The sequence below is a fragment of the Juglans regia genome, chromosome 1 (genome assembly GCF_001411555.2).
Source record: "Juglans regia cultivar Chandler chromosome 1, Walnut 2.0, whole genome shotgun sequence".
NCBI lineage: Eukaryota > Viridiplantae > Streptophyta > Magnoliopsida > Fagales > Juglandaceae > Juglans > Juglans regia.
Window position 1 is genome coordinate 1,469,348 of NC_049901.1, and position 27,929 is coordinate 1,497,276.

Sequence of the window (27,929 nt, forward strand, 5' to 3'; positions counted from 1 at the left end):
TTAATTAACAAGGCAAGAGATAGTGTGCTGCATAAATTAGCAATGCTACATTTTACTTTCATTTTCCCTCTAATCCAATGAACATGAAACCCCAAGGTATTCTGTTTTACAAGGGGATAAATTACACCGACCTATATATGGATGTGGTTTTTACAAATTAGCAATAACACAGAAATTTGCTGCATCCTAACAGTAACTCTGTTTGCAATGATGTTACATGCTCATGGCTCTAGATGACAGATCTGAGTCACCCTCCTGCAACTCTCCCTCCGCTGCCTCGACATTATCCTGCAAACATGCAAAGACCAGCCACATAATTACCAAACTCGCTCTAGATCAGTGCTCAGAAGTTAGGTCAAAAGCCCAACAAAACTAGATTAAAATATGCCATCTGTAGTTATGTTTTGAATAATAAGTTACGCACTCATCCAGATGAGTACCAAACCAAGCAGTGCACCCTCCAACCCCATTCGAATAATGGAGGAACTACCATTTGATTTAAAGGTCACCTACACCATCATCCTATACTAATAGGTATCCATCATCAGTCTCTGCTTGTAGGAGTAGTCTAATGTTCCATGGGCAGGGATGCTATTCTCATGGAAACCAGGGGATCTGACGACTCAGGATGGTTACTTGAAAACCAATTTCAAAAAACGTCCAGAGGTCAGGACTATCACACCTTTGATAATTTAATAGACGAAATTAGTTAAGAAACTCAGACAGATGCATGGATGGGAATAGGCCCCCTGCCCACAAACAATATATGAGCTCCTACCTCTGACTTTTTCAACTTGGTTTCCGCTAAGTAATGCTCCAATGCACCATCCCCATGGAGAACTTTCCCTCCACATCCAGGGGTATCTGCTGAACCCACTGACTCCTCATCGACCACAACAGCATCTATTCTCTCATTTCCTGTCTTCATATCTGGAATCTGAATAGTACAAGCACTTGTATGATTCTCTAAGTGAATAAAAAGAGTTATATAAAAGTTACTCCAAGCGGAATCAAAGGTTTTGTGGTAGCATAGTTAAGAATGACAAAAGTCATTCAGCCACAGCAAGAGAACCAAAAGAGACAATTGCATACCTCGTACATGGCTTCAGTAAGAATGCTTTCCAGTATGGCCCTTAAACCCCTGGCACCAGTATTCTTTGCCATTGCTTTCTTGGCAATCAGTCTCAATGCTCTTTCTGTAAAATGTAGCTTCACCTGAATTTGGGTGAAAGATCATTAATGCCAGGAGGTGAAGCTATGCTTGGAAGAAGAGAGAGAGTGAGAGAGAACAGCACACAATAATGGTAGGAAAAAAAATGCTTACATTGTTCATGCCGAATAATTTCTTGTACTGCTTACCAAGAGCATTTTTTGGTTCTGTGAGGACCTTTACAACCACAGCAAAACACAAGTAAATTTTATATGTTCCAAATAGGAGGAATATCCTGTCCATAATCTTTTGCATACTTAAGAAATTTTAAAAAAAATGTAATGCGATATCATGGTGGTTCAGACAAAGCTTAGCACACCATTTTTAACATCAGACTGTAAAAATAACACACACACACACACACATTTCTTAATCTTAAAAATGCAGTTAAGACAAGCACACAGTACAGTTCCAACCATGTTACAAGGCTTTTTTTTTTTTTTTTCTTGAATAAGTCATCTTCATTAAAACCAAAAAGAGGTGCAACTTAAGTACAAAAGATATATACAAGAGAAGCACCCAATTACGGGATACAGGGGCTTTAAACAAACAAGAAGTTAATAAAAAAAAAAAGTATAAAGCATAAAAAAAAAAGAATAAATAAGTATAACGCAGCATTACCTGCACAAGTTGATCCTCAGTTAAAGCTAACAAACTAACTAAAATTGGAAAACGTCCAATAAACTCCGGTATGAGACCATATGCTATAAGATCAGCACTTTCAACCTGAAGGTGCAAAAAGCAACTTTATAATCTGGACAAGAATAATTTAACTAAAGACAAAGCAAAAATAATATATATATAAGAGAAAAATACAAACTTTAAATTCCCACTTCAATGACTTTAAAGAATCTTGCTTCTCACCGACTCAAGTAAGGATGACGTCACTGCAGCATTGGTTACTCCACCAGTTCTCATGTTTGCACGAACAGGTGCTCCAAAACCAATTGAAGAGTCTTGACGCCTGGTTAAGAGAAAAAATGAAGGATATCTTAAAAGGGAAAGAAAAAACAAAGGGTAGAGGAATTCTGTAAAGGAAAATCTAAAAAGGAATTACCTCTCTGAAATGGTTTTCTCAAGATCAACAAATGCTCCACCACATATAAAAAGGATATCTTTTGTATCTATCTGCAAATCATTTAAATAAATTCGAACAACGATGTAACTGAAGCAACAGATAACCAAACAAATTGGTAATATTTACATGCCTACAAACAAGGTAATCCTAAAGAGGTGAATAGAAGACCAAAGAAGAACTTAATAGGTGTTTCTCTTGTATACATCCGGTGTACTTGGTTTATGCCTTTCAGATTTTTCAATCAAATTTGAAAATCTTATAAATAAGTAAAAAAAGACCAAAGCAAAAATGTTTGAGGTGAGGGGGCATATGGGGTGGGTTTATGGAAATTTATAAGGGCTGGAAGAACTTTGCCACTCAAATTAGTTTCGCAGTTGGTGAGGGCTCTCGGATCAGATTTTGGCATGACATTTGTTGTGGTGATCTCGGTCTCAATAGGGTGTTCCCAGCTCTCTATCACGTTGTTATTGATCGGGATGCCTCTGTGTCGGATCTGCCAGTCCTTTCTCATGGTTCTTACCAGTGGGATGTTTGTTTTACGATCTGTTCATGATTGGGAAATTGAATGAAGTTTCTGAATTCTTCAGTCTTTTATATTCTACAAGGCTGGGTAGCAACAATGAAAATAGGATGCAGAGGCCCAAAAAGGAGCAAAAAAGTTTACAGTTCAATCTTACTACAAGCTGTTGGCATCGCAGAGTTTTAATTCTTTCCCATGGAAGTGTATTTGGAGGTCTCATGTGCCTTCCAAAGTATCTTTCTTCATATGGATTCTCTTGGGAAAGCCTTGACTATGGACAATTTGAGGAAGCGTGGTCTCATTGTTTTGGACTGGTGCTACTAGTAAGAAGAATGGGGTATCAATGGATCATTTACTGTTGCACTATGAGGTGGCAAGGGCATTGTGGGATGAGATTTTTTGTAGAATTGGCATGGCTTGAGTGATGCCTTTGAGGGTGGCGGATTTATTCGCTTGTTGGTATTCATGGTTGTCCTTAGGTGGTTGTAGTTTGGAGGATGATTCCTTTGTGCCTTATGTGGTGTATTTGGATCCAAATGAATGAGCAGTGCTTTGAAGATAGGGAGCACACACTGGAGGAACTTCGTAATATTTTTGTGAACGCTTTATTGCTTTGTTTTTCAGCCATAGTGCTCAATGGAACTAGTGTTCATGATTTTCTTTTTTAATTTCAGGTTCCTAGGATGTATTTAGGTGGCCCCAAGAGGAAGACGCAGATATTTCATAGGCAAAGATGCTACCTTACAGCCCAAAATACTTGTCAATCCTCTAATGTTAGGCACTTCTCCCACCAACACCATCTCGGACTTCCCTAAATTCACCTTTAGGCTAGAGACAGCTTCAACACAAAGCAAAAGAGCCCTCATTGTCTCCCCTGTGTACATTGGCTTCGCCTATTTCAGTTCCACAGCTTTTTTTTTTTTCATAGGATGTGGGGTGTGGGTAGTGAATAGTAACTGATGAGAAGAATTATTCTTCCACTAATTCATTGTTACTGATTCATTCAAGGCATAGACTCCCCACTTCTTTGTCTTATTAGCATAGGTGTTTGTCAACAATGAAATTCGCTGAACTTAAGACTTGAGTTGAGAAAGTGGGCTAGGCCCAGGAAAATTAGAGTATGGCATATCAGACTATCCGGCAACACGCTTGGATAAGTAAGGCGATGAACCGTACCTGCATCTCTAGGCACTACGATGTCTTATTATGTAGATCATGTCTTGCTTGAGGGTTCCAAACCTCGCCCTTCTCTAATAGGGGAAAGTACAGACCCACGCCTTAGTATATACAAGTGCCATTCTTCAGATGGATTTCTGTTTGATAGTTATTGTAGCCAGGATAAGCAGGCACGAACTTCCGTATGGCGCCTTAGTTTTAATAAAATTTTCATTTTACTTATAAAAAAAAGAATCTTGGAAACATCAAGTGAAAATAAAATGCTTGATTTTCTTCTTTTAGAAAGCTAAATACAACTAGTTCACAAAATGGCATTGAAACAATGCAAGAATGATCAATCCCGTATAATGTGTAAATAAAAAAGAATGATGAATCTCATATGAAATATATGTAACAAGAACATAATTTGAAATAATGAAACAGAAACCGAGAAACGAACATTTTTAGGCCTACTATACCTGTATGTTATCGCCCCGAGGATGCTTCCTTGCTCCCTTCTCAGGAACATTGACTATCTACACAAGAAAAAGATAATTTAGTTTGGACTTCTAACAAAGATGATGCTAACTTTACAACAAGTAATCTCTTTATAGAAATGAAAACTTACAATGAACAAAGAGACATATAATTATGAGAGCCCTAAAATGCATATACAAAACCTACGTAATTAATGCAGATAACTTAACATTGATTCTGTTGCAAGTGCCTTCACATTGACATGCAGCTTACCCGCTGCACTCAACTCTTTTATTGGGTTTTAGGGCCACCACCTTCTGATGGAGATTTAATCTCCAATATATTGTTTTAGGAACTCAAACTCCTCTACAAGGCTCTTCAACAGCCTCATCCCCATTTATATTCTTATCCCTTGCAATAAACACTGTTTTGTTCATTCCAAGCAAGAGGTTTCTCTAGCTTACACCTTTTCCAAGGAATCCCTTCCAATTTACTCAGCCCTCAATGTGATACCAGCTAGTCTCTCTGATATAGTTCAATTCAGAAGAACATGTGTTCGACTGCTTATTACAAAGTTTAAGTCTCCTTTACACAGACCCTAGATCATTTTAAAAGTAGACCTATGATAACTTGCATGCCATCATATAGACATCACAAGAAATAAGCTCAACATTGTGCATATAGTTTGAGAAGCCTATAGGGGCCAAAGTACATGTTGGTTCCCCCTGTATTACATTCTAACATGCTAATATAACTCTCATGTGTTTTCTATGTTTTCTATTCTACAGTTCACCTGCAGGAAATCAACAAGTAGAAAAACCAGAACCAGCATTCCTGCAAAGTTCATCCAAAAAGATTTTGATGGGAAAATGCATAATAAATAAATAAATAAACTGAAGAGAATGACAGCAGTGCAGATTGCAGAACTAATTCACTTACTGTTCCTTCTAGCATTTTCAATAATGCCTGTTGGACACCCTCACCAGAGACATCTCTGCTAATGTTTAAGCTCTCTGCCTGAAAAATCACAGTTAAGAATAGTTCAGGCATTTAAATACCAGCACATGTAACCAAATAAAAATGATGCCAGAACATCACAGAACCTTCTTAGTTATCTTGTCAACTTCATCAATATACACCATCCCTTGTTGAGCTGCTTGTACATTGAACTCAGCCGCCTAAATGCCAAAAGACAAGCGAAAACAAATTAACATCCTGTGACAACAGAAACGCAAGCACAAGCTGAAAGGCTAAAAGATGCTCAACTTGATGTTTGAAGATACAAAACAAAAGAAAGTTAAATTATATGACCAAATTGGAGCAAAAGTATATTGATTTTTTTGAAATTAAAAAAAAAAAAAAAACACCCAGTTAGAAAGGTAAAAAAACTGAAGATGTTAACCCACATCAGACGTGATGGCCAAAAGCTATTCTCCTAAAATGACTTTATTCACTTTTTTTTTCTTTTGCTCAGGATTCAATTGGGATCATTGGATCAAACGTTCAGATCAGTGGGTCAAAACAAATTTGATACACTCTGTACCGTAGTAAAATTTTCATCTCAAGTAAAGGAGGCAATATCTCCTCAGTAACCCATCTTCTTGATAATTTTTTTTACAAGTACCTCCCTTCTTGATAAATTAAATGGACAAGTATCTTGTTACAAAAATCGATCAACCTACATAAATAAAAGCATGCAAAAAAAGGTCATACAAAAAAATACAATGAAAGAAGAGCAATCAAACCATTGCAAAGATCATGAGATGCTTTCAGAACTCCAAGAATAGGTCATGGTAGCAACATGCTTCCACGATTGATCAAATAAATTTCAGTTTGTAATCTAAAGAAGCAAAAAATGAAGCATACCGCAAGTAATTTGTACAAGATTGATTCAACATCTTCTCCAACATAACCTGCCTGCAATATTAAAACAAAAGGAAATTACAGCATTATTTGCCTCCTTCACTTGAATGTAATGACCATAAATAAACAAATACATCCCATAAGAATGTAGCCAAACAAAATCGTTAAAGTAATATCAGAGCAAGCCAACTTTTACCTTTCCAAAATGAAGTTTGCTTGCAATTGAGTAGGTAGTAATAGATAACAAGCAAGCTAAAAATTCACTAAAGCTGATGCGGATTTTTCCACGTTCAGTACGCTAAGATTCCATGTTTGCATATTTTTTTATAATTTCCATAGATATATCAATGAGAAATGGGCATACCTGTGTCAAAGTTGTTGCATCAGCGATGACAAAGGGCACATTCACAAATCGAGCTAGTGTTTTTGCAAGCAGTGTCTTCCCTGATTCACAACATGTAGGTCAGATTGGCAGCTTGATCTTACAATTTCAGAGATTCTATACGCTGGCTTTCAAATAGATCATCCAATGGTTTTCAGTGCATGTCACAGAAGAAACAGAATTCGATATAGTTGTACCTGAGCCAGTTGGGCCCATCAAAAGGACGTTGCTCTTATCTAGCTCCACATTATCGTCATCATCCATTCTCTCAGGAATTCCTGATTCTGTTCCTAGCCTAGTATGTATTACAATCAGCAGTTCAGTTCCATTAGATAAACACAAAATGACAATAAAAGGCCAGAAAACCATTCCCTCAGAGCTGAAGTATCTGTTCCCATTCGAGGGAAGAAGAGAGAGGGGGGGGGGGGGGGGGGTGAAGAAGATCCGAAAGAGTTCCATATCTTTTATTATAGGACTCACGAAACGAGTAAATTAATGGCATTTTGAAAACTAACCCTTTCCGCAGGGATGCATAATATATTCTTTTATAGTGATTATGTACAGCAACTGAAAGCACCTGCAGTGTAAACAACAGAATTCTCAGAGAAAGAGATTAAGAGGAAACGCTGAATGTGCATTCCATTTCTCACAAATGCCCAGGATTATAAGTATAGGGAAAACTGTAATACAAGGAATAATCTTCTACGTGTGGAAGATTCGAGTCACAATTAAGGAACTAAGGAAGTCAAACATGATATCAAAAGGCAAAGCTCAGAGGAGCAACAATGTAAAAACAATGCCTTAACATCTTTCTTGCATCAAGATGGGCATTTTATGCATTGGTAGAAGATTCTGTGGATTGGTACGATTATGCACAGAAAGGGTAAGGAGCAAAAACAAGACCTTTTTGGCTCTATCTTGGCCAATAACAAACTTGTCCAGACCCTTGCAAATCTCTTTTGGCGTGGGCAAATCCTTGCCCAAACTCGACCCGCCCCATGCGTTTTTCTCTCCATTACTTCTCCCATCACCGCCACCGGCAGTGCCACCACCACCGGGCCCTGACGCCCGAACTACATTAACCCCAGGCGCAAAAGGCGGCCCGGGAGGAGTATGGACGGCCAAGCCATTTCCCGAAGGCGGGGGAGCCCAATTCTCTGGCGGGTCCCCAGCAGAACTGTAGGATCTTAAATTGTCCCAAAACGAGGCCCTCAACCGATTATTTGTGTTAGCAATAGTGTTATTATTCCGATAATCCTCTTCTCCACCACCGTTACCATTGCCATCAGCTTTGTTGCTGTTCCTGGGTCTGGTAGGTGTATTATTGACTCTGCCTATCTCGACGAAGCTGCCCTGGAGGGGGACAATCCGGTGGGGCCGGAAGTAGAAAGCGGTTTTACAATTGGGGCAGAGATTGACGGCTGCTCCGGTCTTAGCATGATGAGCATGATCACCATCAACATCATCCAAGGTCCCAAGCGGAACCGGAGGGGCTAAATTGTGGCGATTGGAGAAGGAGAATAGAAGATCCATGTGCTTGAAGCAGCGAGGGCAATTGGACTCCGCACGAATCTTGCGGATATGGTTATGTTTGAGGCCATCGCTGTCAGAGCCACTGTGGTCCCACTTGTAACGCTCTTGGACTCCGATAAGAGAGTCGCGCCGGCGGTGGGTACCCACTTGGAGGTGGTTCAGGTGGGTCGAGATAGACGATACCTGCGTGAACCGTTGGGGGTGGTTGGAACGGGAGCTGTGTGAGATCAGCAGCAGCGTCATTCGATTCACCTTGTTCATCCATCTCAAGATTCCAGACATTCGCAATCAAGTTGCCTTTATTATTTTTGCTGATAGGGAAGACTCTACTTTTTTATTTCTTGTTTAGAGAAACAATCCAAAAAGAAGAAGAAACAATGCGAGAAAGAAAAAGAGAGTTAAAAGAAAGAGGGACGACTACAAAGAGTTTAGATGTTAACTATGTATGTATGTATATAGTGAATGAATAGGAGGGGAGCGAGGGAGAGAGATAACTGGCAGTGGCAGGGGAAAGGCACAGAAAGCATGGGAGGGGAGAAAATAGAGGAACAAAAGCAAATAAGTAAAGATAAAGGCTGCGAGTTGCGAGTGTTTATCGGAACTTGACCGAAACTGGTTTCGTCTGCCTTTCCTTTTTCTTCTCCCTCTACCTCTCTCTTCCAACCTTTCTTTGACATGTTTCGGACTCGGTTCGTAAATAAATTCATACCAGATTTAGGATATGATATTCCTTTGTTTAAAAAAATACGTGGCGTCTTGACCAAACAGAGATGTTATTTGGTGGCTTCGAGATCGGTGAGGATTTAGATAAAATAGGCCACAGAACCACTCTCCAATCCCCTCTCTCCCTCTCTTGCAGTTTTGCTCTTGCGTGACGCAATGTGCCAATGTGAACGTTAGGCACAAGCGACGGGTCGAATTCGACAAAAATGTATTTTTTTTTTTTATGAATTTAATGATTAATATTACTTAAGTAGATTTCGCAAATTAAATTAAAGTGCGATGGATTTAAGCTAAAATTCCTAAATCTCATCCCAATTTTGGAACACTTACCTTATAACGTGGTCCAGTTTGAGGAGACTTCTCCCAACCAAAATATTAGACATGTCAATTACTTTATACCATAATAAAAAATACTAATAGATTATTCAGAGATGATATGAAATAAGATGATTTTAGATAAAAATTAAAAAAAATATTGTTAAAATATTATTTTTTAATATTATTATTATTTTAAAATTTGAAAATTTTGAATTAAAATTTAAAAATTTCAATTGTTAATTGTTTATTATATTTTATGTAAAAATTTTAAAAAAAATTGTAATAATAAGATGAGATAAAATAAAATGTAACACTTTTTTAATTCAAACGGGTACATTTGGAACTAAAACTCATCTCAACTCATCTCAACTCATCATTACAACTTTTTCAAATCCCAATACCAAATATAATAAACAATTCAACTTTTTTAAATCCTAAAATAATAATAATAATAATAAATAATATTCTAACAATATTTTATTATCTCAACTCAACTCAACTCATTTCAACATCCAAACACAACCTAATCATCAGTTTGGAAAAACCAGGCTCAAATAAAGACAAACGCAAGCTAACAAGCCAAACTTACTACCAGTTAATCACACTTTCGCCACGCAGCCACATGCAATGTTAAACCAACATGGGATCCATAAAACATGCAACATATAATCCTGAAAATGGAGCTGCACGCACTGCATTTGAGTTTTCAAACACGGACATGAAGAGAAGAAGCCTGAGGTAGTATATAGTTTCCGTTAGTACACTAATTTTATAAAACCGAATTCTCAGTGACGGGGCTGGCCCTTTGTAGTTTGTACAATATCATTCATTACATTTCAGATGTAAAACTGCATCAAGGAAAGGGAGAAAAAAAAACATATGGAGGAAACGAACTACACGTAAAATAGCCCAAAGAGTGGATCATCATGTCCACCTCCAAATGATGAACACAATGACGAGTGTCAAAATCATGCCTGCATATTTAATCCAATTATCAACACGGTGCCGCCTCTCGATCAGCTTCAATACGGAATTCGAAAGCCCTACTGTGTTAAGAACATCGAGTGCTTTCCGGTGTGCTTTCTGAACCAGGGAAAAAAGTATGTAAGAATTACTTATCAGGCTCCTCTGCAACATTCAACTCAATAAATACTACCACTATTTGTCGAGAAAATTATCTGTCCCAAGCAGTTTAGACCTTGGTTTTACTTTTTTCAATTTTAAACTCAATCCAAAAGAATATAAGAATACTACCTAAAAAGGAATCATGCATGGCAATCAAGAACCCCAACTCGCATGCAGCATATCCAGGGATGCCTAATAATTTATCTCATATCATTATGTCTTTATCCAAGAGAGAGCCTACTGGGACCACCACCTAACACAATCATATACCAAATGAAAATCCACAGATTAACGTCTTCGGTTCCCTTGAAATGGCTGATATACATTTCAAGAAATGATATTATCAAAACACCCAATGTTTAGTACCAAATGGATACTTTTCATATTAAGTGAAATTGAGATAATTTTATTCCAAGGTTATGAGACTCATGTACCACAGCACAATATTATAAAGCAATAATGTTTTGAAGTCAACCGAAGGCAACATTTTTAAGGGGTGTTTATCTTACCAAATGTGTATTAGTTATGGAAGCAGTTGGTGGGTGGTGGAACTGTCATAAGTTAGTATGCTGGTGTGTTAAGGGATATTTAAGAGTTAGCGTGTTAGTGGAGTTATTAGTGTCCATGTTACTAGATGTGTATAGGTAGTTGGCACTTATGTGTGCAGCTGTGTAGTCTAACATGGGGAAAGCAGTAGCTGTTGCATTGTCGGTATGTTTTCGTTAAAAGTGTCATAAAGAAAGGAAAGCAATATATTTGCCCTGTGGATCTCTCCACACCCAAAGTGAAGAACTTATCCAATCTAAACATTCTTCATTCCATTTAGTCACAGATCCATGAGGTCATGGACCTCATGGATTCAGGATTTTCTCCCCAGGAGAGCCCGAAGGGCCCCACCTTAGTGAGGTTCCACGTCATAAAATAAAAAAAGGAAAAAAAAAATAACACTACCACCAAATCTCAGAGCTGAGCAACTTCCAGATCTATTACCACCAGATCATTTTTCGATAAGTTGCCACCAGAACATTGATTAGTGAAGACAGAAATTATTTTCTTACCTAGTAATCTAACATGTCGAACTAGTCTATAACAATTATAGATAGTTTCTTATAAACTAATCCAATGACAAAAGTCAATATGGACATTCTCTTGCTTATATTGAAATTTCACAGTCCCATCCTTTATCAACAACAGCCTATTGTATGAACCATATATGTAGATATGTGTAATTGTGAGAACAGAATGTGAGCACACGTGAGTACACAGGCTGAATTTCAGATACCTTTAGACGTTCCCTTGAGCCTGACATTGCAGACAGGATGGCCTCTCCAGTTGAACTAGCTTCTTCCAACATCCGGGCAGAGTTACGATATGACTGCCTTGCTTGTGCTTCATCATCGAATATTCTCAAAACGTGAGATTCCCCATTCTATAACATAAAAATATATCGGTAAGATACTGAAGCGAAAAATAATTCTGTTGCCAAACCAAAAAGAATCTCCACCGCTGGCTTACAGCGCCAGCTAAAGAAAGAATTACATACAGCTCTTCCAAGCAACTCTGCTCTCTCTTTGGCTTCCATCATCCTCTTCTGATTCCTTAAAGAATACTTATCCAAACTTTGTTTCAAAGATTCAGACTCTTCTCCTACTTGCTCAACTTTTCTGCATTATACAGGATAATTAAATTGCATCAACACTAATATAGTTGTTCTATAATAAGTACCCTCTCCATTTCACTTGAAATGGATAGTATCTAATCTAGTTCAAAACATGCTTGCTTTGGTCATTGTGTTTCTAAGAGGCATTAGATTCATAGTAGAAATTACCAAAACATGCACACAAGCATAAGTTGTTATGGTATAAATTAACACGTGGAAAGGATCCTATTCCTGTTTGTATACCGCATAAAGTCACACAAACTGTATATCCTATCAAAAAAATGCAACGGTCATTATATACTGTAAGTTTCATACAAACTGCAGATCCAATGCTCGTGAAAGTACTATTGGTACCTATATGCTTGAAGGATCTGAACTAAAGCTCAACATACATAAAAGAAAACTATCACCGACCCAATAATTTGATTTGAAACGATTCCTTTACAAGGTATTTGGTCGCCCAGTGAAAAACTACTTGGAATGGCCTTTCGCGCGGTATTAAAATGAATCGATTCCTAAATTAATCGGATATGAATAAGGCCAAGAAATATAACAAACAAAATTCAAACCCTAACGATAATAATTGAGTCCCCGTCCCCAAGGATTCATCGGAGAAAGAAAGAGAAATTTCACCGTTTCCAGAGATCGCGGTGTGACTTGGAGGGGAGGGAGCGGCAGAGGCGGTCCATCTCGACGCAGAGGGATTGGATGTGGGTAATGTCCCTGGTGATTGAGGATGAGAGCTCCGGAGAGTCCATCCCAACGCTACCGCTCGAGTACTCAAGGCGTTCCAAGCGTTCCATCGCGTCCCTCGTCCTCAACATCAACTTCTTCGCGTTCTGGTATATCTCTGACAGCGTACTCCCCCCTCCTCCTCCTCCTCCTCCTGCTGCTTCCATTTCCACGGTAGTATTTCCCGTGTTCCCTTCGCAGAGGAGATTGTGTTGTTTTTTCGCCCCTTCCTCCTGCTTAATCAGATTGATTATATACATAGTAACCATGCCCCGTCATTCATTCAAACAACTCATTTTGTTATTAAAATAATTAAAATAATTTTAAAATTCGATAAATTAAATTAATTTATGAGATTATTTTTATATAATTAAAATATTCCTCTTTTGTATTTGTGTTTTTATTTTTTTAGTTAAAAAGCTATGCGGTTGATCTCTCTCTTTTTGAACAAATAATTCTTGTTAATTTTATAATTTTTCAATATCTTATAAGCTATTTTATCAATAATTATTAAAAGAAAAAGAGAAAAGGTGCGCCAAATAAATGATTCCTTATATGATTTTCTTGGCATTTAAAGAAAATATACAACTACAACTCGTAAAATTAAAATTATTTTTAATAAAGTCACACAATTATATTGATTAGTTAATATCAATTTCCACTAGGACACACGATCTGTAGAGTAATGGGCATCTTTGATTAATTTGAACCAATAGGACACACGACAGAGGAGAGGGATGTACTTCTATAAATTATTATGGGTATTTATAGGATAGATATATGCTCTTCATCAAAGATGAAGCAATGCCTCAACTTCAATTTTGATGGAAAATAATGAGATAGCAAATTACAAATTTTGATGCCATAACATCCAAGGTGGGCAAGCAACGATCATAGGAAGTGTAGCCAACACGTCAGTAAGGGAAAGATTAGGGTGGTCAAATGCCAAACATATGAAATTGGTAAAATATACAAAGCGACCCATGTTAGTATTGGACATGAAATGACATGGCAACACATGAGACTCACGTGTGAGTGACACGTGAGAAAGTATGCATATATTGATTTAAGAGAAATGTTTTAGATAGAAAAATATTTTATAAAAATAAATCTATAAATTGATATAATTTGATATTGTATATTAGATTGTAAAATTATTTTTATTGTAAAGTAGATATAATGTATCATATAAAATCATATTAATTTGTGAATTCATTTTTATGAGATCTCTTTATAACTGTAGCACGTATCTTGATATAATGCAATACTTGTCTAGTCATGTATATCAATAACTTGAGATATCAAGTTGGCGTCCCAAATAAGAGGGAAGTGCCTTTATCATTCTTAGAGTCGATCGGAGAAGACGCTAGGAATAGGAAAATGGTAGCTTGCAACTTTGCCCTATATTTTTGTCTCTTGGATTTGATCACTCATGCATTTTGAATTTATTTTCTTTAATGGTTAAGAAATTGACTACTAGTATATTTATGTATTTTTTTTTGAAATATTTAAAAATGTTTTAAAAATATATGAAAAAAAATGCAAATGCACTATAAGCATGCCTAATGATACATACTTGACTGCGGAGTAGCAGAATTCTTAAGATTATAGGGTGAAAAACTCACCCATTGTATATCAATGTTTAGATTAAAAGTAGGGGTGTAATTGATCCGGTTTGATTTTGAACAAAATTCAGGATCAAATCGATATATACTGGTTTTGTATTTAAAAAAACTGATTATGCACCGGTTGCCTCCCTAAACTGGTACTTACCGGTTCCTGTCCAATTTGGTCTGGTTTTAATAAAATGTAAATTTGTAAAAAAAAAAAAATGTTTATAAAAAAAAAACTACTTTAAAATAATATGTTTTATATTTTTATTTCAAAATCTATTATTATTACAAAAATATGCTTTAATAAAAGAAATCAAATTTACTAAAATATGTTTTATTAAAAACTATTTTACAAAAATTTGTTTTACTAAAAAAATCTGCAAATATGGTGTGTAAATAATGAAAGAATATATGTGTGAATGCATATATTAATTTAGTTAATGCAAGAGATTCGTGAGAGAAAACTCAGAAAAGTATTGAAAGTAACTAACAATCTAGAACTTGAAACAAATGTGTATGAGAGAGACCAATAGCTGAAGACAAATGCATGGAATCTAGAATTGAATCAAAAGGATATTTGGTTAGAATATTATTATAAATCAAATTCATTACTATATATGAAAGCACGCGCTCTTGGTCAATTAAATTTTTATATTTAAGATTAAATTTTTATTTTAATCGGTCTAGTCGAGTCTAAATAGTCTAAAACTGAAATCGGACCTGTTCCGACCGATTTTACCATTACAAAAATTGATTTCAAACCAGACCGAACTGGTTCAGACTGATATTCTAGTTTTTTTTTTGTTTTTTTTTGTTTTTTGTTTTTTTTTTTTTTTCTATACCCCTAATTAAAAGTACTTAATTCCTCGTATCACTTATCCATGTGATTTCGTATGCATGGCATTTAGACGAAACGAATGGATTAGCGGGAGCCATCAAAAGCCTGACGGAACTCATGTATATTGTTTTCAAAAGAAGAGCCGCAATTGACGTCTATCAATGGAAGCGAGCCCCAAAGACAAGTAGAGAAGTAAGAACAATGCACTCTGTTCGGAACCAGCCGGACCTAAACCAACACGTCTTAGCAATACTTGCAAAATGCAATCACCTCAACCATCTCAAGCAACTTCAAGCCTTTCTCACCACCCTTGGCCACAGCCAAACACAGTTTTACGCCTTTAAGCTTGTCCGCTTCTGCGCTCTCTCTCTCGCCAACTTTTCATACGCTCGCTTCATCTTCGATCATCTCCACTCTCCCAATGTCTATCTCTATACTGCTATGATTACTGCCTACGCGTCTCGGCCCGATCATGAATCGGCATTTGTATTGTACCGCAACATGGTTAGTAGGGGACGCCCTCCGCCCAATCATTTTGTCTATCCACACGTCCTGCAATCTTGTCCCGAGGCGTGGGAATCTCATGGCACTAAAATGGTGCATGCCCAGATTTTAAAATCAGGTTTTGGTCGATATTCAGTTGTGGAAACCGCTCTTGTTGACTCGTATTCGAGGATTTGTTCGGATATCATTAGTGCGAGACAGGCGTTTGATGAAATGTACGATAAAAATGTTGTCTCATGGACTGCTATGATTTCTGGGTACACCCGACTTGGGGAGATTGGTAATGCTATATCATTGTTTGAAAAAATGCCGGATAGAGATGTCCCGGCTTGGAATGCTGTTATTGCAGGGTGCTCTCAAAACGGCCTTTTCCCCGAGGCAATTTCACTCTTCAGAAGAATGATCAATTTTGCACTGGAGGGACAGCATCGAGGTAATAGGCCGAATCAGATTACAGTTATTTGTGCGCTCCCAGCTTGTGGCCATACTGGCATGCTCCAGCTTGGTAAATGGATACACGGTTATGTTTACAAAAATAGGATTAATAACAACACACTCATCTCAAATGCTCTAGTAGATATGTATGGGAAATGTGGGAGCTTGAAAGAAGCAAGAAGAGTTTTTGACATGACCTCGAAAAAAACAGTGACCTCATGGAATTCCATGATCAATTCTTTTGCTCTCCATGGACAAAGTGAGAGGGCAATTAACATGTTTGTGGAGATGATGCAATGTGAGGATGATGTCAGACCAGATGAGGTTACATTTGTTGGCTTGTTGAATGCTTGTGCTCATGGAGGACTGATTGAAAAAGGCCTTTCTTATTTTGAATTGATGACTCGGGATTATAGGATTGAGCCCAAAATTGAACATTTTGGCTGCTTGATCGATCTTCTAGGTCGTGCAGGTCGATTTGAAGAAGCCATGGAAGTTGCTAGGAGAATGAGTATGGAACCTGATGAGGTTGTTTGGGGTTCTTTGCTTAATGGATGTAAGATTCATGGTCGCACAGATTTGGCAGAATTCGCAGTCAAAAAGTTGATTGAAATTGACCCAAATAACGGTGGTTATGGTATAATGCTGGCCAATATATACGGAGAGCTGGGGAGGTGGGATGAGGTTCGAAAGGTAAGGAAGAAGTTGCAGGAGCAGAGTTCTTATAAAACTCCAGGTTGCAGTTGGATTGAAGTTGACAACCAAGTTTATCAATTTTATTCTGCTGATAAATCGCATTACAAAACAGAAGAAATATACAAAATTTTGGAAAGTCTACTTGATTTTGTTATTTTGAAGTGAGGTCGGCAACGGTTCTCTCTCTTATTCAGTTCGCTACTCTTCTCTCTACAACTAAGAGGAGATGGGAGTGGGAGCAAAGAAATTATCGCTATCTGCATCAGAGTGCATGGAAGCTCTGATTGTTATTATATATAGGATATAATTGGCAAATTCTTTAATTCAATGCAAGTGGAGAGTTATGTCATTTCCCCCTCGAAACCATGGTTAATGCTCTAACAGACTCGGAGAGATTTGAGGTTAATCGAGGAAATAGTATGACTTAGGAGTAACTTTAGGAGATTACATCAGCAAAGGCTGCAACAAGACTCAAAAAAGAAAAAGGAGAAAAAAGAAGTGAAACTGAAACTCTTTATTCATACTGAAAAGCCACATAACCATAGTTTGCTCGCTAAGAAGTTGTCCATAGTTTTAAAGCTCCTGCTTGGCCTTACTGCTGCACTTTGGATTTGGCTGGTTCGTCCTCTTCTGCAGCAATGCTGACCACCCTGGGGCTCTTGATCTTGTCAGGGGACAACTTGGGCAATGTCAAAGTGAGCTCACCGTTCTCCAGCTTGGCCTTGACAGAATCCAGGTCCACATTCTCAGGCAACCGGAACTGCCTCCAGAACTTGCCATAGGATCTCTCCATCCGGTGCCAGTGCTCCCCTTTTTTTTCCTCCTCCCTCTTCCTTTCTCCGCTCACTCTCAGCACCCGCTCATCCACCTCGATCTTCAGATCCTCCTGCTTCAATCCCGGCACATCCAGCTTTATAACATGACCTTCCGGCGTCTCTTTCCAGTCTACCCTGGCCGGAGACAGTGCCAAAGCGATGTCTTCCTTGTCAAGGCCAACTGGGAGTTGCTCCAATACTCGGAACGGGTCTGTCCATATATCAGCTAAAATACTCCCCGGACGCTCTATGAGTGGCAGCAAAGACCCATTGGAGAACCGAACAAGAGTACAGAGTAAGAGAAACGAAGCGAGGACATGCTTTACTTGTGCTTTCATTTTTCCTCTTGCTGCTTATTGTGTGCGCTGAAACTATATTGGGTTATTTAGATTGATTGATCTCAGAGATTTTTTATAGAAGTAGGAGAAGGCTGATCTTGTATGGCAGTGTGCAATGTTTATCTCACCTTTGAAGAGGGAATGGGAGGCCATGCTATTTATTATTACGCGGGGAAGGGACAGGCATTAGACGTTGGAAAACTTTGGAGAGGTCTAGAGAAATAGGGAAGGTTCCAGCATTACTTTCTCCGCTGAGCTTTTACAAGTAGAGAAGGGAGGGTGCAAGATCTTTCCAACATGTTCCAGACAATTCGTGTCCCCTTCTTTCGGTTTAATATTTTTTTGAATTTGAGGTTCAAGTGATTGAAAAAGTAGCACATAAAAGTGACTTCTAAATATTTTTTACTCTCACCGTGTAAATATTTCGGACGTATTTAAAAAAATAATAAATATTTTTTATTCCACTTCTATTTAGACTTCTTAAGTTCTAAAGAACTTAAGAGTGTTTTTGTGAGTTCAAATATTTTATTATACCCTATTCAATAGTGTGGAAATATTAAAAGAAAGAAAAATGTTTTAGTCATAAAAAAAAATTACAAAAAAAAATTTGCAAATTGACGTACCTAAATGTATGTTAGCTTATAAATCTATTTTTATTACAAAGTAAATATAACATATTATACGAAATTATATTAATTTATATATTTATTTTTTTTATAATTTTTTATTACTGTAACACTTATTTATTCCAAATTTTCACTCGACATTCCATGTTCCATGAAGAAATGGGCCCGTTGGACCTTTCCCATTTTTGCCGAACGGTACCTGAGACTTTCGGGCGAGCCCAAGGCTCTTTTGCTGAATAAATTAGCATGCGTGCAAATGGCCCATGCATCCTCTCTCTCCTTCAATCCTTTAAGAGGACAAGGTTTGCGTGAGTTGCACGACCTCCGACTGCTTATGCTTCGAAAGAGTAGGATGCCTTGCTGAAAGTTCTACTCATCAGGCGATCCTCCCCTAAATGGGGAAAAAAAAAAAAAATTGAATTGAGGGAGTGAGAGGAGATATCTATAATTGTTTTTAAGAATCACTGTCTGATCTTTTTATGTGTGGATTGGATTATATGAAGATGTTATGCAGACATGTACTGAGTTCCGTATCTTTCATACGTAGTTAGCGAAAGGTCGTTATATGTGATATCGAATCGAAGTTCATATGAACCAATGACCCAAGGATATAGAATCTTGCAGATTTTAACTGATGTTTTATCGGCCCCTCTCCGAGTAACAAAGGGTCCAGTTCTGGATGATTCACAGCCATATCTAATTTAGTTTTTGGCAGTAGCTGCATCAAAGATAAACACTAAATTAAGAAGCAATGGCAGCAACTCGATCGAGTGGTGAGAAGATTTGACCATCAATTTGAAGTCTCCCCCCATGCCAATTTCCCTGAAAAATGGACCAACCCAGCAAGCAAACCATGCAAGAGAAGATGGGTCGTTGATGGGGGGTTTCACTGATACACCCAAAGCTGCTCCAGCTGTACCCTACTCGTAAGGTCCCTTTCAATCTTATTCACCATATGGGCGGGTAATGGGCCAGTGTTTCTATCTCGATCCTTAACGTTTGCAGAACTAATGAGATGAGAAGGTGGATGCAACCCGGAGGCTTATTATTAAACCAAACATAAGACATTGAATAAGTTTTGGTGTTTTCAAATCCTAGAGACTAGTAGAGACACAGCAATAAATCCGGCCTTGCCTCCTCCTTAGCATCAGTATATATATACTTGGTTCCCTCCTTGCAAATGGCCTATCTAAACAGGAAGCTATACTACAAAGGAAAAGAATGTAGCTTTCAGGTGCATGCTGGCTGCTCAGAATAAAATGAAAAAGATGCATGCAGGCTGGCTGGCTTAGCCAGGACGATGTCCGCTCCCTTGATCCTGAAAGCAGGAATGAGCTTGTGAGTTTATATACAAAACTTCTTTCTTTCCATATTTTGTTATTACCTCAACATTCCGTGCATTGATTCACTTCATTTTGCGTTGGCTATTACCAGCATTTCATGTCTTGTTTCACTTCATTTGTTTTTTGGTCGCTTGTATCCATAGGGTCACTCACATATAGTTGAGGAGATAGTTGTGTGTTCCCTAAAGCATTCAAGAACTACCTTAGATATATCTCAGCTAAAGAGGAAGAAGAAGAAGATAATATGAAAATAAAATGCGACGTATGCGAGAAATTGGAGGCAGAGGTGCTATGTTGTGCGGATGAAGCGGTACTATGCAGGGGATGCGACGAGAAGGTGCATGCAGCTAACAAGCTGTCACAAAAGCATGAGCGTGTCCGTCTTGTCAAACACCCATTGTCGTCTTCATCATCCTCCTCTTCGCATCCCCAGCTCCCTCCATGTGATGTCTGCCAGGTATGCCTCCCTCTTGCCAATTTCTATACTCTGCAATTTCTATATGGTAGATACCCGCTACCATAGAAATCAATATAAATAACGAGGCTTTATCTTAACAGATTACAAATCAATAGCCTAATTAAGACGATCAATCGAGAAAGTTGACTTATTATTCTTGGATATTATGTTAAACTGCAAGAAGTTTTGCTATTCTTGTTGTCCCCTGCAAATACAGCAGATTACCAGAGTAGCTCATACGACAGACAAGGCTGGGGCTTGTTACAGTTTCCGGTTGTGGTTAATCCCAATTAGCTTTTTTTATTTGATAGTTGGAAAAAAGTATTCTTTTTCACTAAGCACTTTGACAAAATATTTTCTTCGATTTTTGATCAAAGGAAGCAGTTGATAAAATATTGAATTGCAAATTATGCTTGCAGGAAAGAAATGGGTATTTCTTCTGCTTAGAGGATAGAGTACTACTCTGCAAGCACTGCGACGTCACAACCCATACGGGAACTCCCTACGCATCACCCCACCAAAGATTTCTTATTGCAGGCCTTAAAGTCGCCCTTCAACCTTCAATCAACCACCACAACATGATTGGCTTCAACAGTGGAAATTCAAGCTCGCCAATGTCGAATAGTTCTTTCAGTTTCCCTGCTGACAATGAGAGCAGGGCTGCAATGACATTGGAAGTTGAGGCTGCATCCGCAGAGACTAGAGCCACCTTCTCAGATGAACATCACTTCGCAACCGGGCTTCGTTGGTCATTGGATGAGATATTTGACTTGAAGGATTTTAACTACTATGAGTTTTCTGAAGTTGGGTCATCAAGTACGCCAAATTGTACTAAAGACTAAAATGGTTCAAAACTTCTCGGAATTTCTCACTTCTTTTGCTTGTATGATTGTGCACAATCATGTTGAGTAATGCAGATTGGTTTAAGTTGTATAACAGTATGGCGTGTTTGTTCACTGACCACTGACCTGGCTTGCATCAAGCCGTGTGTATCAATCTTCTTTTTGCCTACTTTCGCTATATAGGAGCTTAGTTGACCACCAAAAGTTTCTTAGCTTCCTCAAATAGTCACGGTCACACTGCATACTGTTATACTGTATACTGTTGGGTTGAGCCTGGTCAGATGGGTGAGTTTGGATGTTGAAGTAAGTTGAGTTGAGATGATAAAATATTATTTTTTAATATTATTATTATTTTGAGATTTGAAAAAGTTGAATTGTTTATTATATTTTGTGTTAAGATTTGAAAAAGTTGTAATAATGAGTTAAGATGAGTTGAGATGAGTTGAGAATAGTTTATGTTCCAAACGCACCCATCCGACCTAATAAAATTTCATTGTCTTTTCTTGTGTGTTTTTAATGAGGCTTGGGCACGCTTTTAGCCATTGAACCGATCCGACCTAACCGTAATTAGAGTTTATTAGCTAATGTGCTATATGGCCGCACTATATTTTTCATCTTTCATCTAATGAATAAAATAATCCACAGCTATGTAGATATAGATTTATTGTTGAACCACGTAAATCTTGTATTTGTCGGTGATTGATTTCGTTTTTGTTTTCTTTTTTCTCTCACCGTTCCTAACACATACCCAATTTTGTTTTATTTTCGTGTGCTAATGTTAAATCGAAAGGGTCAGGCAATCCTGCTAATTTCCATTTTCCGTGACTGATTTGGTCATACCCGCTATGATTGTGGAGGCCTCTTATTCAAAATCTAATAACTACTTAGTGATTTATGCACCGCACCATATTATAAATGATGCTTAATGATTATATAAATGCTATTTTCGCCACTTGCATCATTACCACATACAATATTTTATCCAACATGATCCGTTGGTCATTAACTGCAATTTCTAATTAAATATCATGCAATTAATCCACCCTTTAAGTTATTCTTTGATTAGAACGGGGAAGATGCATGTATCGATCTAAGGGCCAATTAACTTGATCATATGTTTCAAAAAAAAAAATTAACTTGATCACATGCCTTTAAATATGCACTACACGTGAGCAAACAGTACATGATACATTGAGATCATAAACATATTATATATTTTATATATATATATATATATATATATATATATATATATATATACAGCGGATTTGCCTGATGATCATCTGCTAGCTAGCTCATGTTAAACAAAAATATTATGTGTAGCATGCTCGATTCTATAACTTGTAAGTACGTTATATACCCACCATGATTTGAGTTTTGATCAAGGCGACATGATCTCTTCCTAGTGACCATTTAATTAAAGAGGCGATTCGCCGATTCCTTTTGAATAAGTTACATGATCAATCGTCTTCCAAGCCATATATCGACAATGAATGAATGGTCCAAATCAACCAAGCATGTAGAAGATCTTGAGGATAATTTATTCCAATATGCCTGGGTCAAAATGAGATATTTTTATACTTGCTGTTGTTCTCAAGTTTGTGATTCTTTCCTTATCTCTTCCTTTTCTTGTTTTCTTTAATTATCTTTTGATCATTCATTTTGGGAAAATAGTAAAAATTAGTGGATAATTAATAATTCTCATCTTCAAACTCTCCTTTCCCATGGATTGAATCTGAATATTCCCATTTATAATTAAATAGGATCAAGAATCACCAATATTATCGGGCTATATTTGACTAAATATATATATTTTCACTTCCTTTGTTATTTTCCTCCCCTAAACTTTGTGTTGACCATATTTCTATGTCTAAATTAGATTGTGAGCTTCACTTGGAAATTTGGACTCGAGAACTATAGTAGCCACATCTTTTCAACACATTTTTTATATATGTGTGTGTGGTTTTATATTTTATGTATGCTCTTCTAAGGCCCCGTTTGGATGTTGAGTTTAATGAAGATGAGTTGAGTCTTTTTATAAATAGTAGTAAGTTGAGATGATTGAGTGGGTTTTGTAGGGTCCACCTAAGATGAGTTTAGATATGTTTGGATGTTAAGATGAATTTAGATATATTTATGGAAAGTTGAAAAAGGTTGTGGGTCTTGGGCATGTAAAGAGGTGTTGAGTTGAAAAATGTTATAGATCCCATGTGTGAAGAGGTTTTGAGTTGAATGATGTTGAGTGATTGAGAAAACCTTAGAACCAGTTGGGCTTATAACCTATAAATAACAGCCCTCCAATAGTTGGTTGCCACGTAGGCTACACAACTTAGTGATGGTGTGACCGCACTTCACCCAATTCCTCGCCATCCACTTCGCCCCTCTCGCACGAAAGCTCTTTGGTCACTTACAGTCCCGCTTCCTCTCGGCCATCTTTCCTTAAGTTGAAATTCCTTAAGTTAAGGCATTCAACGAGAAAATTAAGATACCATCTTTTCTAAAGCACAACATTTTTAAATTCGGACCAAGAAAATTAACAATGAGTACCTTACATTATCATCTTCCCAAGTTTCGTCCATGCAATTTTCCATGAGAGAATCACACGATTTTCCGACAATAGACTTCCAAGTCTCGCAGCGAGCAGTGATTGTGAGAGGTGGATTTCGGTTGAAACCTGTTGACGTGGACTGGGAGGTGGCAGTGGAACAAGAACAACTATTGGGCGGCGGAGGAAAGAGATGGAAGAGATGAGCTTCAAATCGTGATGGTGAGGGCTGATTCGATGAAAGCGATGGTGAGTTTGGAATCAAATCGAGACACAATGAGGGGCTCTGGTGACCTAAGTTTGTGATTTGCTGTGGGTGCATCTATTCTCTATTTGGTATGATATCTGATGTGACAACTCATAATAGGACGGTTGTTTCTCTAATAAAAACAGCCGAACTACTCCAAAGCGGCTTTGTTAGTGATTTGGGAGTTGGATATTTAGATGTTAGACTTAATTTAAAATTAGATTGAGCCGACTTGATCTCGAGATCTTCCAACATTCAAACTGGGCCTAAATATTCTGGCCCTTTATATATGCTTAATTGTTTGATCCTTTTGTCCATTCAACTTGAGATCACACACTTATACTTTGCTCAAATACATAGATATGCACACCCTCAAATTCTCAAGTACTTGAAACAAGTAGTAATTAAGCACCAAGAACCTCACGTTAAGATACAAGAGCAAAGGAAAAATTTTGGTTGAAAGTACAAAACCAGTAAGTTCACTCCGATTATGAACGAAAACTTCTTGGCCAGAGCTTTTAGTGGGCACTGTGCCTGCCTGTATCGAGAAATTAACGTTAATGTTACTGCGTTTTTAGAAAACCACAAGGGCTGGGCCGACAGTACTGTTCCTTGTCTCTTAATATATTCGCATCCCCCAGATTATGCTGTGCAGTAGAAAGATCTCACAGACCTTGTCATTGAAGAGTCTTGTCATGTAGTGGAAGTTGTGATTGGTTAATTGGGATGATCATCTTCATCAAACACAACCCATACTTTGCTAATTTTGGTCTCCAGTGAACATGAGAAGAGAGTTGATGACAAACTGATATCGCCCTTTTTGCCTTCTTTTGCCGCCGTTGCCCCTTGTGGCTTCGTTGATTTTGCTAGCCCCAAGATAGGAGGTAGTGCCGATGAAGCAGTAGTCTTGCTCAACACATGAAAACTATAGGAATTGGCCGTTTGATCAACTTGTGGACAGCCCAAGCATTGTTCCAATGCCATAACATGCTCCATAGTGATGATTTGAACATATGGGTACTCCAAACTCTTGTTCTCAATAATCCATTTGCAGTTCTCATACAGATCGTGAAGCTCCTGACTTTGCTGGGAAGCCCTCTTAAGTATTTCACAGGCTAAAGCCCTCGCCGGCTTTGTTAAATCAAAGAACATGTTAACAAGAGCAGCGATGCCTTCACAAAAAGTCAAGTATAGCTGAAAGCTCTCTTTCAAGGTGTTGCTCATGGCTGCTTGAGCCAGGTTATCTGAAGGCAATATATCCAACGGTGAACAACTCAAGACTCTATCTATAAGTAGTTGACATTTTGGCAATTTTCGGAATACCACGTCGATTGACTTCTCTTCGTAGCATCGAAACTCGAAGCTGCCTTTAGACATAACAGGTTCGAGTTTTCCTGCTTGGTTGATGAGCCAACCCATCCTTTCTTCCAGATATGCTGCATAATTGTGCAGAAAACAAACTGAAGGGTCAGAATTCTTAGAAAACCAGCGGGTACTCATTTGGAGATGACCAGATATGTGTGCATCTCGTAGCTGTTGCTCAAAGCAACGGTTGCCTCCTCGTAGGAGGCGATGGATGAGGACAAGGGTCTTGAGGGCGACAAGGCGGTCTCTGGTTTTGCAAAGACGACGAGAAATTCGTTCAGCCAGAAAAGGAATGGATCCAGGGGAGTTAGAGACAAGGAAGAGAATCTCATGCATGTGTTTGTCGTCGATGGGGCCATTATCATGGCCAGTAGCGCGCAGGACTGCAATATCTATGTTGGAAAAGCCATCATAAGGGTTGTGTATCATAGCCTTGCCGATCGATGCATGATCCTTTACTAAGCCAAGAGCTAGCCGGAGCTTTCCCTGTATGTCTACCCTCATGATCTTTCTAATTTTCTTGTGTTCAGAAATGCGATGGGAACAACCTTAATTTGTGTGTAGAGAGCAGTACCTGGGCAACAAGAGCGCACTTATAATAGATTGAGGGGTTAGAGACAGATCAAAGAGTGACATGGAAATAAATTGACAAGGAATTAATGAAGAATCAAATCGTACATTTTAAAACATGACAGAGTAGCCTCGACTCTATCAAAAACAAAAGAGACTGACTGCATTATGGGAAAGAATGTTCGTTTCAAACAAAAAAAATTTACATTAGTCTTGATCATCAGGGCCTACAACTATCATTATTCTATGTGCTAGGAAGTATGCAAGTCAACGAGGACTGTAGAAATGAGCTGATTATACCGTTAAACGGATAATAACACATCGAAAAACCACCGAAAATTTAAAAAAAAAAAAACTAATTATTTTTGTTTTATTCAGAGAAAGAAGATGAGGAGGGAGGCAGGACTTCAGTTTTGGTCATTGGCCACACCACCAGTACTAAAAAGCCTTGGATTCTCTTTGTACTCGATCTGATTAATGAATTGTGTTCATTAACATTTCCACTCCTTAAAAGGGTGAATTGATGGTTGAGTGTGGGAATTAGACAAATAAAAAGGAAGAAAAAAGAGATCGAGGAGGGAATAAGAAAGAGTGCCTTACAAGCTAGCTAGCCTGCCTAACTTTGATGGATATGAATAAAAACAAACAAGCAAAGAAAGAGTCAACGAGCGAGGCAAAAGTAATTATCATATTGTGGTGGGGCTGGGAACAAGAACCTCATTCTTCACGAATAGGAATAATATTCTCTCTTCTTATTCGTAACATCACCACCACATAAACAACGTTTTTGCTCTTCCTCTTGTATAAGGGAGATTGAAGTTCAATCCCCGGCCCCACGCTTAACTGGCATAGAGGGTAAAAACCAGAAAAATTAAAAAAAGGTGCTTTGTCATATTCTATTCTATTCTATTATATCAAGCAATTATCCAAAATGTTTCTTGTATAACTAAGACTCTTAGTCTAAGAGTACTACAACTAGAGTCGGCATTAACAACAGAATCCTCTATCATGTCCATTCAACGTACAAACATATCAGGAAATGATCATAAAAAATAATATTGTAATAATATTTTATTTAATTTTTAATTTTTATTTCAACTCATTTCATTACATCTCATCTTAACTCACTATCCAAATAGCACTTAGACTGTATTTGGTAAGTGAATCATAGATATTCATTACTATTCACAACAGTCCACTACTATTCATTAACTATATATATATATATATATATATATATGAGCTTTGCTACTTATCATCTCACACACCATATTTATTTTTATTTTTTTTTGTTTTATTCTTTCTAAACTAATTGAATTCTTCTACTCATCATCCATACACCACATATTTGATATGGAAAAAAATAAAAAAATTAAGTATAGTGCATAATGTGGAGATAATAAAAAGAATTTTTCATTAACTATTTATTACTTTTTCAATACTATTCAAATATTATCTCAACATCTAAACAAATCATATTAATTTACGTATATATGCAACTTTTACTGGCAGGAATAAATAACATGAATAATGCTAGAGCTACTGCTGGCTCCCGCTGGGTTTTAACATATGTTTTTTTATGTGTTTTTTTAAATTTTTTTATATAGATTTTTTTAACAATTTTAAATATTTTAAAAAAATTAAAAAAATTCACATCATTAAAAAAATACTTCTTTAGTCACGAAGTAAAATAAAAAATCATAAAAAATATTTTTTATTTTACTTCATGATTAATGAAGTATTTTTTAATATATTTTTTACTTTATGATTAATAAAGTATTTTTTAATTATGTTCTAAATTTATTTTATTTTTTTAAATATTTAAAAGTGTTAAAAATTTTATATAAAAAATAACTTAAAAAAAATCACATAAAAAAATAAATACTAGAGTCAGCGGGAGCTTCAACGAGAGGACCAAG

At 37.4% G+C, this 27,929-nt stretch overlaps 5 protein-coding genes and 1 pseudogene across 5 annotated transcripts; 2 read left to right on the plus strand and 4 right to left on the minus strand.

Moving 5' to 3' along the window:
- Positions 1-20: 20 nt before the first annotated feature.
- LOC109001374 (CLP protease regulatory subunit CLPX1, mitochondrial-like) lies at positions 21-8,893 on the minus strand. The gene is made up of 15 exons (XM_018978624.2): positions 7,589-8,893; positions 7,201-7,262; positions 6,883-6,980; positions 6,668-6,747; positions 6,307-6,357; positions 5,544-5,618; positions 5,380-5,457; positions 4,443-4,499; positions 2,268-2,338; positions 2,075-2,174; positions 1,832-1,936; positions 1,325-1,387; positions 1,093-1,215; positions 779-937; positions 21-288 (listed from the first exon to the last, which is right to left on the minus strand). Exons 1-15 carry the CDS (start codon positions 8,498-8,500, stop codon positions 214-216), a joined length of 2,109 nt encoding a protein of 702 aa, XP_018834169.2. The 5' UTR covers positions 8,501-8,893; the 3' UTR covers positions 21-213.
- A 1,085-nt stretch (positions 8,894-9,978) lies between these two features.
- LOC109001375 (membrin-11-like) lies at positions 9,979-13,021 on the minus strand. The gene is made up of 4 exons (XM_018978625.2): positions 12,678-13,021; positions 11,928-12,048; positions 11,667-11,813; positions 9,979-10,342 (listed from the first exon to the last, which is right to left on the minus strand). Exons 1-4 carry the CDS (start codon positions 12,941-12,943, stop codon positions 10,184-10,186), a joined length of 693 nt encoding a protein of 230 aa, XP_018834170.2. The 5' UTR covers positions 12,944-13,021; the 3' UTR covers positions 9,979-10,183.
- A 2,222-nt stretch (positions 13,022-15,243) lies between these two features.
- On the plus strand, positions 15,244-17,149 carry LOC109001376 (pentatricopeptide repeat-containing protein At1g33350). The gene has a single exon (XM_018978626.2). It carries the CDS (start codon positions 15,345-15,347, stop codon positions 17,025-17,027), a length of 1,683 nt encoding a protein of 560 aa, XP_018834171.2. The 5' UTR covers positions 15,244-15,344; the 3' UTR covers positions 17,028-17,149.
- Positions 17,150-17,357: 208 nt separating this feature from the next.
- LOC109001377 lies at positions 17,358-18,161 on the minus strand (annotated as a pseudogene).
- Positions 18,162-19,158: 997 nt separating this feature from the next.
- On the plus strand, positions 19,159-21,581 carry LOC109001381 (B-box zinc finger protein 23). Its single transcript, XM_035688744.1, has 3 exons — positions 19,159-19,979; positions 20,128-20,441; positions 20,861-21,581. The coding sequence occupies exons 2-3, from the start codon at positions 20,229-20,231 to the stop codon at positions 21,281-21,283; spliced, it is 636 nt and encodes a 211-aa protein (XP_035544637.1). The 5' UTR covers positions 19,159-19,979; positions 20,128-20,228; the 3' UTR covers positions 21,284-21,581.
- Positions 21,582-24,392: 2,811 nt separating this feature from the next.
- On the minus strand, positions 24,393-26,268 carry LOC109001380 (putative clathrin assembly protein At1g33340). Its single transcript, XM_018978627.2, has 2 exons — positions 26,119-26,268; positions 24,393-26,032 (listed from the first exon to the last, which is right to left on the minus strand). Exon 2 carries the CDS (start codon positions 25,942-25,944, stop codon positions 24,793-24,795), a length of 1,152 nt encoding a protein of 383 aa, XP_018834172.1. The 5' UTR covers positions 25,945-26,032; positions 26,119-26,268; the 3' UTR covers positions 24,393-24,792.
- Positions 26,269-27,929: the final 1,661 nt, after the last annotated feature.

What these genes read in the sequence shown, in the direction of transcription:
- LOC109001376 (XM_018978626.2), top strand. Translation starts at nt 15,345, where the DNA reads ATGTATATTGTTTTCAAAAGAAGAGCCGCAATTGACGTCTATCAATGG.
- LOC109001375 (XM_018978625.2), bottom strand. Translation starts at nt 12,943, where the DNA reads ATGGAAGCAGCAGGAGGAGGAGGAGGAGGAGGGGGGAGTACGCTGTCA. An exon ending in CACCGCGATCTCTGGAAACG is followed by an intron (nt 12,049 to 12,677) that starts GTGAAATTTCTC and finishes TGTATAATGCAG; the next exon opens with AAAAGTTGAGCAAGTAGGAG. An exon ending in GCTCAAGGGAACGTCTAAAG is followed by an intron (nt 10,343 to 11,666) that starts GTATCTGAAATT and finishes TCCCTGGTTCAG; the next exon opens with AAAGCACACCGGAAAGCACT.
- LOC109001380 (XM_018978627.2), bottom strand. Translation starts at nt 25,944, where the DNA reads ATGAGGGTAGACATACAGGGAAAGCTCCGGCTAGCTCTTGGCTTAGTA.
- LOC109001381 (XM_035688744.1), top strand. Translation starts at nt 20,229, where the DNA reads ATGAAAATAAAATGCGACGTATGCGAGAAATTGGAGGCAGAGGTGCTA. An exon ending in CTCCATGTGATGTCTGCCAG is followed by an intron (nt 20,442 to 20,860) that starts GTATGCCTCCCT and finishes TTATGCTTGCAG; the next exon opens with GAAAGAAATGGGTATTTCTT.
- LOC109001374 (XM_018978624.2), bottom strand. Translation starts at nt 8,500, where the DNA reads ATGTCTGGAATCTTGAGATGGATGAACAAGGTGAATCGAATGACGCTG. An exon ending in TCTTGTACAAATTACTTGCG is followed by an intron (nt 5,619 to 6,306) that starts GTATGCTTCATT and finishes TTTGGCATTTAG; the next exon opens with GCGGCTGAGTTCAATGTACA. An exon ending in CTGAGGATCAACTTGTGCAG is followed by an intron (nt 1,388 to 1,831) that starts GTAATGCTGCGT and finishes GTGGTTGTAAAG; the next exon opens with GTCCTCACAGAACCAAAAAA.